This window comes from Ochotona curzoniae, unplaced genomic scaffold (assembly GCF_017591425.1).
Source record: "Ochotona curzoniae isolate NIBS_2020 unplaced genomic scaffold, NIBS_Ocur_1.0 scaffold_2476, whole genome shotgun sequence".
NCBI classification, from domain to species: Eukaryota; Metazoa; Chordata; class Mammalia; order Lagomorpha; family Ochotonidae; genus Ochotona; species Ochotona curzoniae.
The window spans coordinates 106924-126520 of record NW_024467095.1 but is presented as its reverse complement, the minus strand read 5'-3'; the positions used below and the strand labels follow the sequence as shown (position 1 = coordinate 126520).

The window sequence follows — 19597 nt, the reverse complement described above, 5'->3', positions numbered from 1 at the left end:
GGGCTGATCAGATGCTCAGTAAAGAACGGACAAAGCTGAAGTCTCCTGACACTGAGGTTCGGTGCAAGTCAAGTGGAGCTTAATGCAGAGCATGCAATGACAAGCGTCTCCCAGGAAATGGTGAGATACAGTGGATTTTTGTCAAGTTATCTAATGCATCAACTAGGCAGAGTAACCTAGACAGACAGTAACAACAAGCTCTGGGGTGAGGGCACGGGTGGCCTCTGATTACAAAAGCTGCAGCATCATATTACTTCAAACATCATGCTTGAGTCAAATAATAATAAGATACAAAAATACTGAAGTAGGGCCCAGTTGTAGGGAGAAGGGCGGTCAGTAACAGAAAAGCCCAGATGTCTGAATTCCTAGGCACAGTATTTGTCAACAAACTAAAGGATATCATGTGTAAGGAATTAAATAAAATTGTTTCTTACTAAAGAGAGACTATCAATAAAGATACAGAAATTGCTTATTTTACAGAGTTACTGAGAGAGAGGGAAGTCACACACATACATTAGTCCCCTCCCACACAGCCACACTGGCCAGGGCTGAGCTGGCCGGAAGCCAGAATCCAGGAACTTCTTCTTGGTCTCCAGTGGGTGCAGGGACCCAAACCCTTGAACCATCTTCTGTTGCTTTTCCAGGTGCTGAATCAGAATTGGAGTGGGGAGGCCACTGGTGTTGCAAGCACCAGTTTAGTCTGCACTGCCACAATGCCAGCCCTTACGTAATTTTTTTTTAAAGGAACCTAACAGAAATTCTGGGTTTGAAAAGTAGATTCACTAGAATAAAAGTCAACAGCAGATTTGAACTGTCAGATGAAAGAACCACCAACCCTGAAGACTGGCCAACTGAGATAAAGCAGCTAACGGAAATGCTGAAGATGGAAGACACAGGCTTGTGTAACACAGAGGTACCAATGCCAGTGTAGCAGGAGCCTCAGAAGGGAAGGAGAGACAAAGGAACAAAAGGAATATCTGAAAAAACAATGATTAAAATGTTCCAAATCTAATGGGAAACAATAATCTACAAATCCAAGAGGTTCAACAAATCCCAAAACCCACACACAGGTATCCTGTGTTCACACTGCTAAAACAGTTAGACAAAGAAGAAAATCTGGGCGGCTGCAAGAGAAAGACTACTCAGCACTCCACAAAGCATGAAATCAATCTGATTAACAGCTGAGCTCCCATCTGAACCAATGAAGAAACAGCATGAGTAACAGCTGAGCTCCCATCTGAACCAATGAAAAAGGGGGGACTTAAATGCATATTCAAAGTGCCAAAATAAACCAGAATTCTATATCCAGCAAAAATTAAAGTTACAAAACATATGCTCAGATAAGCAGAATTTATCACTAGCAGACTTTTTTAAAAAACTATATCAAGAAGCAAATATGCTAGATTAAAAATCTGACTCAAAACGTGACATGAATGATCAGGGACAAACACAGACCACCAGGAATAGTACACATGTGAGCTGATGCACCACACTACCAAGACATTTTTCTCTTTTGCTTAACTACTTTAAAAGGCAGGTAAAACTGTATAAAGCAATAGTTATAACACCATTTTTATGGATTTATAACACATAGGTAATATACACAGTAGTAACAGCAGACAGGAAGGGAGAACAAATAGAATTATAATGAAAGATCTCACACTGAAATCAAGTACCTTGAAAAGTTCTTTATATTTATTTGAAAGACAGAGAAAACACAGAGGAATTTCTACTGGTCAACTCTGCAAATGGCCACCATGGCTGGGGCTGGGCTGAGCTGAAGCCTGGAGCTAAGGACTCAATCCAAACCTGCACGTGCACGGCTGGGGACCAACCAGCTCAGCCATTACTTGCTGCCTCCCAGGAGGCACATGACGAGGAAGGGGTTTGGAAGAGGAGCTCAGACTTGGATCTAGGCATCTTGATATGAGATGAGAGCATCCTACATGGTATCCCAAGTACCACACTATGCCATATATACACCCACTTAAGGTAGTATTACTTGGAAATACACCAAGGTAAAATAAAATATATATTATAACCCTTAGGGCAATAACTAAGAAAAAACAATTTTAAGTGTTAACATATTAACACAGGAATTAAGGTGATACTCTAAAAATATGTAATGCTAAAGAAAGCAGTGAAAAAGAGGGAGGACCATAAGGTGGGAGAGGGCCAGCCCTGTGGTGTGGCAGGTGGACACTGCCTGTGATGTCAATGGTTATGCCTATGTGCATTGGTTGTGTCCTGGCTGCTCCACTTCCCATCCAGCTACATACTAACGGCCTGGGAAAAGCAGTGTAAGATGGGCCGAGTATCTGGGCTTCTGCCACCCATGTGGGAGACCACAATCAAACTCCAGTCTCCTGCCTTTGGACTGGCTGTTACAGCCATCTCAGGACTGAATCCCTACAAAGAAGTTCTGTTTCAGTCTCTCTAACTCTTTAAAATAAATAAAATCTTTAGAGAGAGACAGGGAAATGGGCCCAGTATGATGGCTTAGTGGCTAAATCCTCGCCTTGCAACTGTGGGATCCCATATGAGCAGCAATTTCTGTCCCGGCTGTTCCACTTCCCATCCAGCTCCCTGCTTGTGGCCTGGGAAAGCAGTGGAGGACGGCCCAAAGCCTTGGGACCCTGCACCTGCATGGGAAGCCCGAAGGAAGCTCCTGGCTCCTGGCTTCAGATTGGCTCAGCTCTGGCCATTACAACCACTTGGGGTGTGAATCAGTGGATTTAAGATCTTTCTTTCTTTCCTTCTCTCAGTGCTTTTCCTTTTCTCTTTGCTTTTCCAATAAAAAAAAGTCTTAAAAAAAAAAAACCAGTACTGATTAAGAAACAGTTGAAATATTTACTCAATACAGGAAACTTAAAAACACAGATCAGAGTACAGATAAATCCAAAGATTTGTGTAACTGTTAGAATAAAAAGGAGAGATAAAATGATGACATGTGCAAGGATACTGTAAGGGTCCTTCATGAAAGACATGAAGATATTAACCACAGACTGCAAGGAGTATTAATGTAGGATTTAAAACATAACTTAAATTATCACAAGGCAGAGATACTCATATTGTAAGACAAAAAGAGACCTTGAGTAATGACAAGAAAATCAATAATATTAGGATGCAAAAAGGACACACACATACACAACAAAACCTCAAAATGCATGAGCAAAACTGGACAAAAGGAGTAAGAGAGCACAAAAAACATTACGTGAAACCAACTGCGCTCACTCATTAACGGACAGATTCCAGGGACAGGAATATGATTAACCACTCAGCCTAAGTGATTATAAAGATCATTCAATCTAATAACTGTGTATTACATGTTCGTTTCAAGTCCACATGGACACTGCCAAAGACAAATTAAATTCCCGGTAATAAAGCTAGTATAAATATATTTAGAAGGACAGAAATGACACAATGCATGTCCTAAACTGTAGTGAAGTTATAATTAACAGAGAGAGAGGGGATACGCGAGCACTCACATTAAACAACTCACTTACAATGGCCTCTGCGTTAAGAAGAAATTAGAAAACAAAAATGCATTTAAAGCTGAGAATGAAAGCACATCGACATTTCTGGGATGAAGCTAAAGGGGAAACAGAACTTTACAAACATGTATTATAAAGCAGTTTTTAAAAAGTCTCAAATCAGTAACTTAAGTTTCCACTTTAAGAAATTAGGAAAAGAAGTTCACATTAAGCAGAAGAAAGGAATTAATAAAGAATGAAAGCATAGGACAAAAGACCATAGATTTTTTAAAAAGTCAATGAAAAAACCAAGCCCGGTTCTTTGAAAAAAAAAAATCAATAAAATTGACAAATCTAGAGCTAAGCAGACAGGAAAATAAAAAGACAACAAATTACAAAACCAGAAATCAGAGGACATTATTACGAACCTTGAGAAAATTAAAAGGATTATGAGGGAGAATTTGAGTATTCATGTGTCAACAAATTAATTGAAATGAAATGGACAAATCCCTAGACATACTAAGCTGAAATACCACATGGCTGCACAAGTGTACTATTAATATACACAAACATCCATATGAGGATGAACAGTAAAGTAGAAAACATTCTAAATAGTAATTTCATGTTTTGTTTTGTTTTGTTTTTTTGAGTTTGGAAAACACGAACCTCACCTGTAATGTCAGTACTGCTCAGCAAATGCTCTGAAGCGAAACCCACTCTGAGATGCACTGACTTTCATGTTCAGGGAAAGCCACTTACCCATCCTCAGCTTCTCTCAGTAGGCGACTGGCGATTCGGATCAGCATGCAATAAGCAAACTGTGACTTGAGGCCAGACTTAGTAAACTTGTTCAGCATCTTGGAAACAGCAAGGCGATCATTCTTCCTAAGGTGATACAGAACTCCCAGTGCGTGGTACTACACGGCAAGGAGATGAGGCACACGGTTAGCCAAAACATAACACAGGAAAACAGAACCACATGAGCTGGAGAAAATATCTGTAATAATAACAAGATGTATTTTTCATACTGAACTAAACACCAGCACGACTAATAGAATAAGCATTTCCAATGTACTGCAGAAGCTAGAAATTCAGACTGACTTCAGACACAGTACCCCAAGATGACTCCAGCAGGTGTACCAGGGCCCTCACAGCCTCTGGACAAAGGCACTCTGCGCTCTTTCAATAGCTTTAAACCATCCGTGGGTTAGTCTTCTAAAGTAGACTAAACAAGTGTCATTTTCAAGGTGTAAAGCAAACGGGAGGATGGGTGTCTCCGAGGTAAAAGTCAGTAGACTGGCTGCCACCTAACTGAACAAGCTAACGCAAAATACTTTCCACACTCACACTCCCTGGGGCACAGATAAATAAACTCTGGAATATAAATGGAGCACTTTCCATGAAATTCCCAGTTAAGAACTCAATCTTAGATAAAGGATTGCAGTGCAGAGTGAAAGAACTCTGGGGGAGAGAGCCTCTAATCCTTCACGAATGTAAGTGGGGAAGTAGCCTGGAAGTGTCAAGCTAGCGACACACTCAGCGGCTGAAGCCCCTGAGCCACGACCCGAGCCCGTTTAGCCCTTGGAAGGACCGGGCAATAGCCACCTCCCTGAGACACGATCTGGCTAGGCCACTTAGCATGCCAAAGAACCTGCCCTTAGACAACGCTGAGCTGGGGGAGCCAATACACTGCTCCTAAAATAAAGGCTTAAAGAAAGCTGATTCCAAGACAAGGCCAGCGTGTTCACACCAGTACCTGGACCATGATGCTGTCGCTTGAAGCTGCTTCCTGGGCTTCATTGATCCAGCGTTTCACCACGTCGTAGCTTATCTTCATCATGTGCTAAATCAACAAGAGTTAATACACGGTCATTGGAAACTTGGAAACATGAGTTAGTTTTCTCAGAAAAATCAGCATAAAGTTTCTGAAAGAAAGGTCAACTTTGCAGCTTTGTAGCCTGCTTCAAGTCCCACCCACCATTGTTCCCAGCACTCCTTTGCAAAGGTGAGTGCGAGTACACACCTCCTTCAAACTTCAGGGCCAATGTGAACTGTGAAGTCCATTTTTCAATAAACTTTCCAAAATCTCATTTATACTCTGCTGTAAAACCTCAAACAATTTTACTCCAGAGTTGGAACTCCTGCAATTCAGACACTGCAATCTCAGATTAGTAATGGATTTTAATCAAATGCTTTGTGATATCTAAATGAACTGTTTTTGCTCAAAAAGCAGGAAAACCTATTACTAAAACAAAGACCACTTCCTGGAAGAAGTGGTCCCGAACTGCTACAGGAGACTTTGATGGACTCAGGCAGACAGGTTCTGGGGGAGGCGAGGGAAGCCGAGCACAGACACGCGTGCAGCCCCCAAAGCCAGCCCTTCACGGAGCACAGCCCGACTCTGTCACTGTCCCCACTTCACTCTTACTGCCCCAACATCTAAATTACATGTATAATATTCAGATCCTCAAAATCTTTCAAACGTATGAAAAGTTCATGTTTTTAACAGCTCCTCCAGACGGGATAAACTAAAATAAATGTGTGTGTGTGTAACTGTTTCATTTATAAGAGGATCACAGTGATACTTCCTAGTTTTCTAACTAGGAAACTGTGCCAAGCATAAAAACCAGAGGCTGCTGGCTTACTTACCAAGGAGGACACCAGTGCTGAGCTGGACACACTGGGCACTTTATCCACAATGGCCTGCTTCATATAGCGTTCAATAGCTTGCAACATTGTTCCCTAGTACATTAAAAAATAAAAGCTATTGAAGCAAAACATTTTCATTAAAAAATCACTAGTTCAACATCATTTACAAAAGCCAGTCCCATATTTGTTTAGTGTAAACATTTAAATGTACGAAAAGATTATCACGTCGTTATCATCATGCAGTATCATGCAGTAATTATACTGCAGAGGGCAGGACGGAAACAACTCAGGAGAAATTTCAACACAGGCAATTGACTATTGAGCTTAAGGGAGAATCCATTTAACAATGAAGCAAACTCTCAAAGTGGAGAATACCTGGCTGAATACACAGGAGAGGCTGGGCCTCTCAAGGACGTCACAGATAAATTCCTGAATCTATCTGAAGGGCGCATGTTACATATGGGACCTATAGATCATACGAGTTAATAGTGCAAGCACTGGCAACTTCAGCTCTACAAGGAATTACATGTACAGCACAGTAAAACGCGCCCTTAGCAAGAGATCCTCTGGAAACAAGCTCTTTCAAATTTTAGCCAGCGAAAACCTCACCACGGGGAAGATGAGTCAATCAACCATGGTCAATATTCAGACGAAAATAAAGGTTTTTTGGCTAACATTGGAATGATTAAGTTTTATACCACCAAATTAATGGTGATATAAAAACAAGTAAAACAAAACAACAGAGAAATAACATTAAATAATTTGTATGACTGCTCCTAGGACTGGGATTTACAACTTAATCCTGCCATCATTCCACACCTGAGGGAGTTAAAAACATACCCATAAAATACAGCCACGCGTGACCACACAGTCCCTAGTGAGAACGCCTGGCAAGCCCCAGGCTGCTCTGCACTTCAACCTGCCCCGGTCAGTGCTCCAGAGTCAAGAGACCCGGTCAGGGTTAGACACCTGGACCTCCTCCTGCCTGGACGGCTGGCAGATGAGGCAGCACCACAGAAAAGTCTGCGACGTCTTGCTGGGCTATGTTCTGCTCTTGCATCCGGCTGTGTCTCACATCCCTCGAGTTCTGTAGCCAACGCTCACGGTGTGTGTTCCTTGACCTCTTTTGGATGGGCTTTCTGCACACAGGGTCTCAGGGGGCAAGTACTCAGGGAAAGCAGAGTAGTACAATAAAGGAAAAGCAATCGGAGGGGAAAACCTGGAGCCACAAATCTCTTGAAGACTTAGAACGTCTGGCTAGCTGCCCTCCCCAAAGCCACGGGCAGTAACCGTCAGAGGGCACTTACGTCAGTGATTCTGCAGAGAGCCCTGATGGCGGGGCCACGGTACACATCTTCCTTTCCAGTCATGTCTTTAGTCAGACTAAGAAAAATCAAGCTGGTTAACATGAGATCAAATGGAAACCCCGCACTGGGGTTCCCACCACCCTCAGTCACGCTCAACTCCAGCTGACCACTGTGAGGTTTCCACCACACATGCTTGCTAAATGCATGCCAGTGGATCTTCCCGCACTCTGACAACCTCTCTTTTTTAAATTCAATATAACTTGAGATTCTCTCTGTAGCATCACTTAAAAACTTTCAGGAGGCTGGCACTATGGCACACAAGCTACCTCCACAGAACACCAGCGTCCCGTATGTGTGCCGGTTTGAATCCCGGCTGCTCCACTTCCGACCCAGCCCATCTGCTGTCAGCCGTCTCCAGCAGACAATAGCTCCTTGGGCCCCTACACTCCGAGACCAGGAAGAAGCTCCTGGCTCCTGGTTTCTGGATTGTCCCAGTTCTAGCCACTGGGATCTTTTGGGGAGGATCTCCGTCTTTCCCTCCATCTCTGTAACCCTGCCTAAGAAAGAAAGGAATCTTCAAAAAGGGGGAATACAAGTATACTAGCCATATATTATCAAGTATCTGGACATATAAAATTATATTTTTAACAGCAGAGTTCCATTGGTCAGGTATTGCAAATATCTACATTTTCCTAATTAGATTTAGAAAAAATGAGGCTTTTGTTAGCCAAAGCTGTAGGGTGTGAGCATCAACACACACACAGTGCCAGGGGTGCCTTACAGCACAAAGAATGTGAAAGCCAAACATATTATAAACATACAACATAGATGTTAAAATATAAACATATTAAAATATAAACATATTAAATATAAACATATAAACATATTATAAACATATTAAAATTTTTTTAAATAAACATTTTCGATAAATGGATTCTTTCTTATTCCACGAGGACCTGTCAACTAGATTCTATTGTCAGTACTAAAGTCACCTGACCACCGTAATTCCTTGGGAACTTCAGGGCTAAAAGCTGTGAATACTTCTCTAAACAGCTTCAGTTCAAACCACAGGTTTTAATAATAGCTTATAAATATTCTGCAATTTTAGTTTTCATCTTACTTTAACCTTAAAATTGAGCTTTTTTTTCTTTTCCTATTTGATGCATCTTGGCATTATTTGCTTAATTTTCAAAGTAAATGTATAGTCTGCTTGTATTAAAATGCGAGAATCTGGACCTGCCATGCGTCCATGTTTTCGCAGCTGTCAAGTATCTATTCTCCCGTCATTGTTTTTCAACTTCCTAGTGTGTTATAGGCTTTTCCCTCATCTATGTAACCAACATTTAAAATAATTTTTCTTATTTTAACACACTTTATTTTGTTTTATGATATAGTAAAATAAAGAGGTTTCCGGGGGTAAGCAAATGTTGAATACTTTGCAAATGTTCTACAAAAAATTTATACATGTGAATTTCTGTCACAAGTATATAGTTTTCCTGTAAAAATGTTGCTTATGAAAAGAAAAAGATTAATCAATTATATTTTATTTTTAACTAATTTGGATTCTTTGTAAAAATGTATTTATCACCACGGGATGAGGGAGCAAGGGTACAGACACACGCACACACGGCCCAGATCTCCAACTGCTGCTCCACCTTCCAAATGACCATATCAGCTGGGCAGACTGCGCCAACTGGGCAAGTTAGAAACCAGGAGCCCAACTCTACTCAGATTTCCCACAGGGACAGCAGCGGCTCAAGCACTTGAGCCATCCTCTTCTGCATTTCCAAGAAATTAGCAGGGAGCCGCATTTAAAGTAGAGCCACCAGAACTCAAACTTGCAATCATACGTTTTGTCAGCACCGCAGGCAGAGGCTTAACTCCCTGTGCCACATTCCTGGCAAATGTGTCAGCATTTGCCAATGTTTCTTTGTTTTCTCCAAGGCAGTTCTGGCCAGTAGAAATTTCTATAATGATGGAAAAGTTCTTTACAATTCAACCCATCAGCCACAAGTTACATATGGCTATTCAGCATCTGAAATGTAGCTAGTGGACCTAAAGAACTGAATTGTAGATTCTATTTCATTTTAGTTAATGTTCACAATGATTAAAACAACCACATAGAGCCAAGAGTTACTGTACTGGACACCACAGCTTTGGGATTTACATTTTATTTTGCTCAGTGTTATTGCCTTTCAACTGAATTTTTCATTACTAATTATCTGAATTTTTAATTTTAGCTTTCAAATAATTTCATAATTATTACAGTGCCTGAATTCTTTGGAGTGTGAAGTTGCCTGAGCTATTGAATGACAACTTGCTGTTCTAGTCATCAATGCTATTCTTTTTCTTTTTAAAACAAATATTTTAGCCGTTGATGTTTTTGGGCAAGGAGCTTGGGATTCTGCAGAGGTCTCCCCTGGACGGCAGGAGCCAAGCCCTGGAGGCGTCAGCTGCGACAGCCTCCTCTCACGGTGTGGACCGGAACAAAGCTGGACTCCTGAGAACGCAGCCCTCAGACCCAGGATGCGAGGACCCCAGCACCATGCCACACCTCACCACATGAAAACCTTACATTCTCTTGAAATTCTGCAGTCACCCACCACATTTTTTGACAATGAAATCTGCCACGAATGGCTGAGGCTGGGTTGAGTTCTTTTCCCACTCTTACACGATTCGTTTTTCTAGTTAAGTCTTAAACCCTTTCTTTTTCTCCACTGTAAATATTAACTGGGAACATCTTGCTATTGGTCATTCTGTTACAATTTTAGGTACAGCTTTATACTTCAATGTATAGATTTCTTTTTACATTTGTCAGGAAATATCTCCTGTCTTCTGTCTAAATGTTGTGTTTCACCTACACACTGAATTTGCTGTTTCAACACTGTCAAAAGGTTTGCCCTGTCATCTCTCTATCCTTTAGTATCTTCCTTTTGTTCCATTTCAATGATAATTTACTACATATCAGGTACTTTTCTAGACCATTAGCATACATTAAAGACAGACAGATGCCTGCCCTTTACAAGCAAATTTTCTAATGACAGACAACCTAGTACACATTTTTGGTGTTGCAGGCTGCATCACAACTAAGTCAGTTCTGCTGTGGTAGCATAAAAGCAGCCATCAGTGACACTACACACAGACCCCACAGCATGGAGCAGCCATCAGTGATATTACACAAAGACCCCACACCATGGAGCCATCAGTGATATACACACAGACCCCACAGCATGGAGCAGCCATCAGTGACACTACACAAAGACCCCACAGCATGGAGCCATCAGTGATATACAACACAGACCCCACAGCATGGAGCCATCAGTGATATACAACACAGACCCCACAGCATGGAGCCATCAGTGATATACAACACAGACCCCACAGCATGGAGCCATCAGTGATATACAACACAGACCCCACAGCATGGAGCCATCAGTGATATACAACACAGACCCCACAGCATGGAGCCATCAGTGGTATTACTCACAGACCCCACAGCATGGAGCCATCAGTGGTATTACTCACAGACCCCACAGCATGGAGCCATCAGATATATTACACAAAGACCCCACACCATGGAGCCATCAGTGATATACACACAGACCCCACAGCATGGAGCAGCCATCAGTGACACTACACAAAGACCCCACAGCATGGAGCCATCAGTGATATACAACACAGACCCCACAGCATGGAGCCATCAGTGGTATTACTCACAGACCCCACAGCATGGAGCCATCAGTGATATACAACACAGACCCCACAGCATGGAGCAGCCATTAGTGATCTACAAAACAGACCCCACAGCATGGAGCCATCAGTGATATACAAAACAGACCCCACAGCATGGAGCCATCAGTGGTATTACTCACAGACCCCACAGCATGGAGCCATCAGTGATATTACACAAAGACCCCACACCATGGAGCCATCAGTGATATACACACAGACCCCACAGCATGGAGCAGCCATCAGTGACACTACACAAAGACCCCACAGCATGGAGCCATCAGTGATATACAACACAGACCCCACAGCATGGAGCCATCAGTGATATTACGCACAGACCACACAGCATGGAGCCATCAGTGATATACAACACAGACCCCACAGCATGGAGCAGCCATTAGTGATCTACAAAACAGACCCCACAGCATGGAGCCATCAGTGATATACAACACAGACCCCACAGCATGGAGCCATCAGTGGTATTACTCACAGACCCCACAGCATGGAGCCATCAGTGGTATTACTCACAGACCCCACAGCATGGAGCCATCAGTGATATTACACACAGACCACACAGCATGGAGCAGCCATCAGTGATATACAAAACAGACCCCACAGCATGGAGCCATCAGTGATATTACACAAAGACCCCACAGCATGGAGCCATCAGTGATATACACACAGACCCCACAGCATGGAGCAGCCATCAGTGACACTACACAAAGACCCCACAGCATGGAGCCATCAGTGATATACAACACAGACCCCACAGCATGGAGCCATCAGTGATATACAAAACAGACCCCACAGCATGGAGCCATCAGTGATATACAACACAGACCCCACAGCATGGAGCAGCCATCAGTGATCTACAAAACAGACCCCACAGCATGGAGCCATCAGTGATATACAACACAGACCCCACAGCATGGAGCCATCAGTGGTATTACTCACAGACCCCACAGCATGGAGCCATCAGTGGTATTACTCACAGACCCCACAGCATGGAGCCATCAGTGATATTACACACAGACCACACAGCATGGAGCAGCCATCAGTGATATACAAAACAGACCCCACAGCATGGAGCCATCAGTGATATTACACAAAGACCCCACAGCATGGAGCCATCAGTGATATACACACAGACCCCACAGCATGGAGCAGCCATCAGTGACACTACACAAAGACCCCACAGCATGGAGCCATCAGTGATATACAACACAGACCCCACAGCATGGAGCCATCAGTGATATACAAAACAGACCCCACAGCATGGAGCCATCAGTGATATACAACACAGACCCCACAGCATGGAGCAGCCATCAGTGATCTACAAAACAGACCCCACAGCATGGAGCCATCAGTGGTATTACTCACAGACCCCACAGCATGGAGCCATCAGTGGTATTACTCACAGACCCCACAGCATGGAGCCATCAGTGATATACAACACAGACCACACAGCATGGAGCAGCCATCAGTGATATACAAAACAGACCCCACAGCATGGAGCCATCAGTGATATACAAAACAGACCCCACAGCATGGAGCCATCAGTGGTATTACTCACAGACCCCACAGCATGGAGCCATCAGTGGTATTACTCACAGACCCCACAGCATGGAGCCATCAGTGATATTACGCACAGACCCCACAGCATGGAGCAGCCATCAGTGATATTACACAAAGACCCCACACCATGGAGCCATCAGTGATATACACACAGACCCCACAGCATAGAGCAGCCATCAGTGATATACAACACAGACCCCACAGCATGGAGCAGCCATCAGTGATATTACATAGGAATCCGGGCTGCATCTCTGGCCAGACCAGACCTTTGGAGAGTGACCCTGTTGATTTGAATTCCCATTCTCTCTCTGTTACAAAATAAACAAATAATATTCTTAAACCACCGGATACAAAATGAACTCATAAGTACCAGGATGGGCCATGTTGAGGAAGACACTGCAAGAGCATCCTCAATCACACTAGTTACAAAAACAAAAAACAACAACAACAACAACAAAAACCCCGGGAAAGACTTGTACATTGAAAATTTTAAATGCTGATGAAGAACATTGAAAAAGAACAAAAATAATGAAGAGATCCCCATGGTTCATGGATTATAAGAATAAATAACTTCTTTTAAGTCTATATTATCCAAAGTGATAAACAGATTTAGTGAACTCAAAATATCAGTTCTCAGAGCTATGAGGACCGCTGCTCCAATCCTTCACACTGCTTGCTGCTGTCAGGGAGCTCTCAGTTCTCAGAACTCCAAGCAGTGTTTACTCAGACTTTTCATTGGGGTGAATTCCATCAGAATGGGGTTTGCTCTAATAATGGGTAGGACAGTACTGCTAAATAATCAATATATTTGACCACTCACCCACTAGCTGCATCAAGCTCTACTATAAATACACATCAAAAGCAGATGCTCACTCGTACGTGCTTTGGCAGTGCGATCACCATGTGACCTCCATCCAAAACGAAACTCTGAACATTTCCACCACTTCAGTCTCCTCATTTCCAGTTCATGTCCCCCAACGCCCGGGCCTTCTGCTTCTACCACGATTGACGGTGAGCTATCTTGGGGAGCAGTTTATATAAACAGAATCATCTTGCATGTATCTTTTTGTGCCTGTTTTCTTCTGTTCCCACTGAAGTCCAGAAATTTTGTCCTTCCTGCTGCCTGGATCGGTAGCTGGCGCCTTTTGCTTGCCAGGTAGCAGGCCATCCCATGGGTACACCACCATGTCTATTCGCTCTCCCCCAGGTCAGCTCGTGGGCTCTTTCCAGTTTAGGGCAATCATACAGTTGCTATGAAATCCCTGTACAACCTCTCTGTAAGCTCATGTTTCCATTTTCTTTGGGAAATATCTAGAAGCAATAAAGGTATCACTGGTCACATTTGGGTATGCTGAACTTTGTGAGACACTGCCAAACCTCCTCTAAGGTGTTGTACCATCGACTGCTGCCTGCAGCGTGTCTGTCTCCACTGGCCCGCACGGCGGGTCACGGAGCAGGCTTTCCAGTTTAGTTCCTGTCAGGAATTGTCTCATTTTAATCATGTTAATTGTACAGTATCTCATTACAGATTTAATTTGCAATTCACTAACACTGGTAATATTTCTAGTACTTATTTGCTATTCATAAGTATAAAGGGTATACCTTCAGGCTTTCTTTTTTTCTTTCAAGATTTCTTTCTTATTTATTTGAGAGTCAAGTCCAGCGGCAGGGAGCTGGGTCAGAAGCGTAGTAGCAGGAACTCAGGCCGGCGCCCAGCCGGGACTCAGGCCAGCGCCCAGCCGGGACGTGGCCTGCCCCACAGCGGTGCCCAGCCGGGACGTGGCCTGGCCTGCAGCGGTGCCCAGCCGGGACGTGGCCTGCCCCACAGCGGTGCCCAGCCGGGACGTGACCTGGCCTGCAGCAGCACCCAGCCGGGACATGACCTGGCCTGCAGCGGTGCCCAGCAGGGACGTGACCTGGCCTGCAGCGGCACCCAGCCGGGACTGGCCTGCCCAGCAGTGGTGCCATCTGCTCCTGCCTTCAGCTTGTATTACTCTCCCTGCTCCCGCCATCAAACAAGAGTTGTCTAGAAACATGGGACGGTCATCTCATTCAGTTAAAAAAAAATCATTGTATCATTAAAGCTATGTCCATTTCATTTGCAAACATTTATACACCCCCATCCAAAGGCCCCCCCCCCCCAAATCTCAACACATTGCAATATCAATGCAAAGAACAAAATCTTCTCCAATTCTGACTCAAAAGTCCCAATCCCATTATCAAAAGCATCTAAATTAGATCTGGGTGAGGTTCCTGGTTTAATCCCTCCCTCTCCATCTGTGAACCTGTAAAAATAGAAAGCAAGTCCCCGTTCCCACAGCACAAGGCTGTGACATCCAGAGGGGAAGAGTCCGAGACAGTCCCATTCAGAAAGGGAAGGTGGCAAGAAGCGTGGGTCCTGAGCGGCTCTCACCCCACCAGCACCGGCAGCGGGTCTCTGCTCACACAGCCTGCGCCTCTGCGACACGCCGGCCCTTCCCTTCTCATCAAGGGCGGCAGGCAGCTGTCTAGCACACCTTTCTCCTGCCTGCAGAGCACTGGGGCTCTGAAAGCCTTCCTTCACTCATCCATCTCCTGGCCCTTGGCAGTCAGGACCGGCTAAATGCAGACTGCCACTGCAGGGGACACAAGCTCCTGCACAGATCTTGCCTAGATGATCCCATCTCCATTTGTGCCTTCTGCTTAGATTTCAGGGAGTTTTTGAGTCATAGTCTTAATCTCTCCAGAGTGCTGTGTATAAACGAATATGCTGGTCTGTGGATATTTCCGTAGTCCCAGCAACAAGTTACATGCGACACCTCTGGGCTTTTGCTCGAGTCCTTTCTTTCAGTCTCTGGAGTTAAGCGCCCTTTGCCACCCAGGTAGGCCAACAGTTTCCCAAATCGCCACGCCCTGCTTCTTTTTAAACAGCTCCCCCTTAATTTATTTCTCTACTTTCAAATGTTACTACCAGCATCAAAGAAACGAACCCACACCTCAGCATTTTTCTTGGAAATCTCTTCAATTAAACATCCAAGTTCTGAGTACATGCACTTTGCTTAGGAGATAACATCCTATTTAGCATGATCACATCCTGAATGCTGGTCCCCGGTGTGACCCCAGCTCTGACCCCACGTTCCTTCTACTACTGACCCTGGGACGCAGCGCTGACCTCGGGTGAATGGGCCCCGTCTCTCAAGTGGCTTCTCTCCTAAGCCAGCGTGCACTGCTGTTGGCAATTGGGGAATGAATCAGTGAATGGATTCTCTCCCTCAAATTAACTACTTTTAGTTAATTTGCTATCTGAAAGGTTCAGAGAGTACGAAACAGAAAAAGGTCTTCTGTTTCCCATACATGCCCACAAAAGCCAGTCAGGCCAGGCCGCAGCAAGAGCCTAGAGTTCAGTCCAGGTCCCCCGCACGGGTGGCAGGGCCCCAACTACCTGAGGTGCCACCACTGTCACTCGGGATGCGCGTCGGCAGGAAGCAGGATCAGGGCAGAGCTGCAACCGCGTGGCCCAGTGACAACTCATCGCTGTGCCAAATGCCCACTGACTCTCAAAGGACTTCACTTTTATTAAAATTCAAGCTCACGGTTCACAAACAACACACACACTCACAGGAGACAACTATTCCTCTTCTGTGTCTACACTGACTGGGATCCCCTTTCCTCTGGCCACCAACATCTTGCTCATGTTCCCCTGGGGCTCGTCCAGCAGCACCTTTGGTATCCACACTCCAGTCTAATGAGGGATTCAGTATGCTCACGGGTCCCAAATATATTCTCTATTCTGCTTCTCTCTTCTGAGTCCAGCAGCCCTCCTAACTAGTCTGTTCACAGCAATTCAGGCTTCTCCTAACAGATGCACAAAACGCTTGTCGCACGTGCTCACTGCCAACTTCAAAGCCGCTTCTTCATTTTTAGGAATGTCATTGAAGCACTTCACCTCTTTTAGTTTTCTCCAGCTGTTCTCCAGCTGTTATCAAAATGTACTACAGACTTAAAGACAAAATGACCTCTTTCTCTCTGCCACAGCTCTCGAAGCCAGAGGCTGCACACAGGTCTCCGTGGCCTGCCAGTGCTTGCTGGAGGCTAGCTGGGTTGCCACGGTTCCGACAGGGCTAGGATGTGCCCTTCGAAGCTTAGACCTCTGGCTGCTGGTCCTGAGGCTCCAGCAGAAGGAAGGCAGGGTCCTGAGAGCCATTCTCCTCCCGTGCAAAGCCAGGCACACAGAGCAGCTCTGACCTTGTTCCCACCATTTCACCTCCTTCCTCATCCTTTGTGGCTGTTGCTCATGGCTACACTTTAGAAGAAAGCGCCCCTGAGATAACCTAGGACAGTCCCCCCACCGGCTAGTTGCCAACCTGAACTTCCCTTCTCTGGCCTGCAGCACAGCCACAGGTCCTGGGAACGGGGCTTGCCCTGCTCTGGTGGTCCTTACTGCTCCTATTCTTCCTACTTCCGTTTGAAGAAAAGAAAAGCAAACCACAGGTGAGGTGACCTAGCAAAACTGAGCGAATATTAATGGCTGTACTCAATCAACGGTTGACACATTTATTTTTAATTTTCAAAAATATTTAGTTAATCTGACAATGTAACTTAAGGTTTTGTCTTGGACTTGCAGCAGACACTGCACACTAACTAACCCAACACCAATTCCAACCCATTCTCCATTGCCTGCTCATAATTCTTGGCTGTAAAAGCTAAATGCTCACTTTCCTAACCTCCGAAGGATAGTCGTGAAATAGTCATGCCAGATGAAACCTAAAAACTGCCTTGGGAAACGCTACTGCATTCCTGACAAAGAGACAGCCGGTGTTGGCCTTCTCAGCTCTCCTCCCAGAAGCCCTCCCGTCTCGCACGTGCCGCACTGACGGTAATTCAGGCAGTAAGGGACCACGTCCAAGAGGCATTCAAGAGACACCAGCCACAACTCTACTGAATTACAGACCAGCAACAGCAATGCCGTGCCTCCAGACGTGGGCTGACGTAAGGAAAACAAGCTTCCATTACTTTAAGTCTCTGTTTATATCAGCTTTTCATTGAAAGTTTTTCTAATTGAAACTATATACACTATAATCGCTGCTTCAACATAAGCACTTTCTTCCAAAAACACACACATGCTTCTGTTATACAAAACACACTCACTTAAATGACTTAGAATTAACAATTAAGAAGGCAGTTACTTTTTAATGACATTTATCATATATGACAGAACCACAAATTTTATACATATAGAATTATAAGGCATAAATAAATACGTTTTCAAACTTAAAAGGCGTTAGCCTCAGTCCTCCACATTCCCGTGTCGGTTACAGGGTAACTCAGAAAGTTCACGGGCGATGCAACAAAAGATTACTTTATTTGAGTGTGAGAAAAAAATTTGAAATCCACAGTTTTTTTTTTCACAATGTGTATTTTCCAATGAGTTTTTCTTAAGACCTTTCATATGTATGGAGTTAAAAATATTTGCATCAAAATCAGTTTTTAATTCCATTTTCCATTAACTTGGAAGTAACCCAAGTAACCGTCCTGATTCTACTCGCACTTGACCAGACCCACAGAAAGTATTTTTTCAGAGTGAGACTCTGAACAATGACAAGACTGACTCCAACTTGCATCTGGATTTTCAGTGCGGAACTGTCTATGTCCAAACAGATTTTAAAAAATATTTTCACAGATTTAAAATATTTCATAATATGACACATTTGATTAAATAATTTTAATAGCAGTAAGACAATAAGCTGTTTTGTGCTTTTTGCTAATGCGAGCAGTGCTGCACCAAGCATCACTGTGTTTGTCTGCGCTATGTCCAATCACTGAGGACAGCCCTGGATGTGGTGTTACTAAGTCATATAAAAAAGCTTTTCCAAGCACTCAGTGCATGCTGCCGAACTTCTAGAAAACTGAATCAATGTCATACTCGAACTTCTATGTACAAGAATGTAAGTCTTCCTTAAAAATACCAAATGTTGTCTTTTTGCTTTTGCCAACTTGAACAAAAACATTATAACTCATTCTGGAATTTTTAATCTCACTTTTTTGGCTACCAGTGAGAACAGCTAGAGATCCTCACATCATCTGTCTTGGTCACTGCAGGTCTTCAGTGTAAGAGTGCTTCAGATCAAAGGTTTCCACGATACCATCTTTTAGCTTAATCCACACACTGTGTTAACCCTATAATGCACTCGAATCAATGAGCATTTCCTTTGTGTAGTCTTTCTTTGCTGTTCAGACAGGGACAGCTGTCACATGAAGTAAACTGAATTTTACACAAGGATGCTTTAGTCATCTCACACACTTTGACATTCCTATTGATTTCCTCCCAGTGAGGCAGAGAGAAGGGCAGCACTCCGGAGACGTGCGCATGCGCAGCCCGGACACTGACCCACCTGCTCGTGACAATGATCACATCCTCAGAGATGGTGGCCATTTCTTTGATCGTAAGATAACACATTCTCCTCAGTGTTTGCTGAAAAATTACAAAAGGCAATGCATTATACATAAGGAAATGGTCTTAAAAATTGTTTACAGTGATGACTCTATTAGTAGATGCATCTATCTATGTTAAAAGGCTTTTGACTACCCAAAACAATCAGTCTGAATATAATTATGTTATAAATGATACACTAACATATTGTAAAATTTCCATGTAAAAGCTTAAAAACTCCAGTGCTGGGCCTGGCGGCGTGGCCTAGTGGCTAAATCCTCGCCTTGCATGTGTCAGGATCCCATGTGGGCGCCAGTTACTGTACAGGCTGCTCCACTTCCCATCCAGCTCCCTGGCGGTGGCCTGGGAAAGCAGTCGAGCATGGCCCAAAGCCTTGGGACCCTGCACCTGCATGGGAGACCTGGAGGAAGCTCCTGGCTCCTGGCTTTAGATCG

At 44.0% G+C, this 19597-nt stretch overlaps 1 protein-coding gene across 1 annotated transcript in view; it reads right to left on the bottom strand.

The window, feature by feature from the left end:
- The window catches only part of COPG2 (COPI coat complex subunit gamma 2), a 57311-nt gene that overhangs the window by 26021 nt on the left and 11693 nt on the right, over window positions 1–19597 (bottom strand). Inside the window, exons 5-9 of the mRNA XM_041002004.1 lie at window positions 19105–19184; window positions 7430–7505; window positions 6123–6215; window positions 5230–5316; window positions 4233–4390 (exon numbers count right to left, since the gene is read on the bottom strand). Coding sequence (XP_040857938.1) covers window positions 4233–4390; window positions 5230–5316; window positions 6123–6215; window positions 7430–7505; window positions 19105–19184 — 494 coding nt within the window. The remainder of the gene's footprint in view (window positions 1–4232; window positions 4391–5229; window positions 5317–6122; window positions 6216–7429; window positions 7506–19104; window positions 19185–19597) is intronic.